Genomic DNA, 655 nt, shown 5'->3' with positions numbered 1-655 from the left:
GGCCGCGCGCGCGCGGCGCGCGGCGCCGCGGCGGCCTCCTCGCGGGCCGCCTCGAGCTCGGCGCGCGACGCCTGGAGGTCCGCCTCGAGGCGGCGGAGCCGCGCGGCCGCGACGTCGCCGACGGCCGCGCGCGTCGCGAGCTCGGCTTCCGCGGCCTCGCGCATCGCCTCGGACGCCGCGAGGCCCGCGCGCGCGGCGTCGAGGGCCGCGCCGCCGCCCTCGGCGGCCGACGGCACCTTCGCCGACGCGCGGAGCTCGCAGAGGGCCTTGCGGTCCGCCGCGGCGGCGGCCGCGGCCGCCGCGGCGTCGCGCGTCGCCGCGGCGGCCTCCGCGGCCCTCGCCGACGCGTCGGCCTTGGCCGCTTTGAGCTGGTCGTTGAGCGTCTTGAGCGCGGCGAAGTTGCGCTGCTTCTTCGCGGACCGCTCCTCCGCGAGCGCGTCCCGCGCCGCGGCGAGGTCGTCCTCGGCCTTTGCGAGCGCGGACGCCGCGGCGCTTCGGTCGCGGTCGCGGGCCTCGCCGGCCCGCGCCGCCCGCGCCGCCGCGGCCTCGGCGCGCGCCGCGCGCTTCTCGAGGCCGTCGACGGCCGCGAGCGCCGCGTCGCGCGCGGCCCCGGCCTCGGCGGCCTCGCGCGCCGCGGCCGCGGCCGCGTCCGGCG

At 84.4% G+C, this 655-nt stretch overlaps 1 protein-coding gene across 1 annotated transcript in view; it reads right to left on the bottom strand.

The window, feature by feature from the left end:
* Nucleotides 1–69: 69 nt before the first annotated feature.
* The window catches only part of AURANDRAFT_66360 (hypothetical protein), a gene marked incomplete at both ends in the record, with an annotated part of 8945 nt that continues 8359 nt past the window's right edge, over nt 70–655 (bottom strand). The window contains one exon of the mRNA XM_009041471.1: nt 70–614. Within this exon, the coding sequence (XP_009039719.1) occupies nt 70–614 (545 nt within the window). The remainder of the gene's footprint in view (nt 615–655) is intronic.

The sequence above is a fragment of the Aureococcus anophagefferens genome, assembly GCF_000186865.1.
Source record: "Aureococcus anophagefferens unplaced genomic scaffold AURANscaffold_21, whole genome shotgun sequence".
NCBI lineage: Eukaryota > Pelagophyceae > Pelagomonadales > Pelagomonadaceae > Aureococcus > Aureococcus anophagefferens.
Note: the sequence above shows the minus strand (reverse complement) of the source record. Positions and strands in the feature narration are given on the sequence as shown.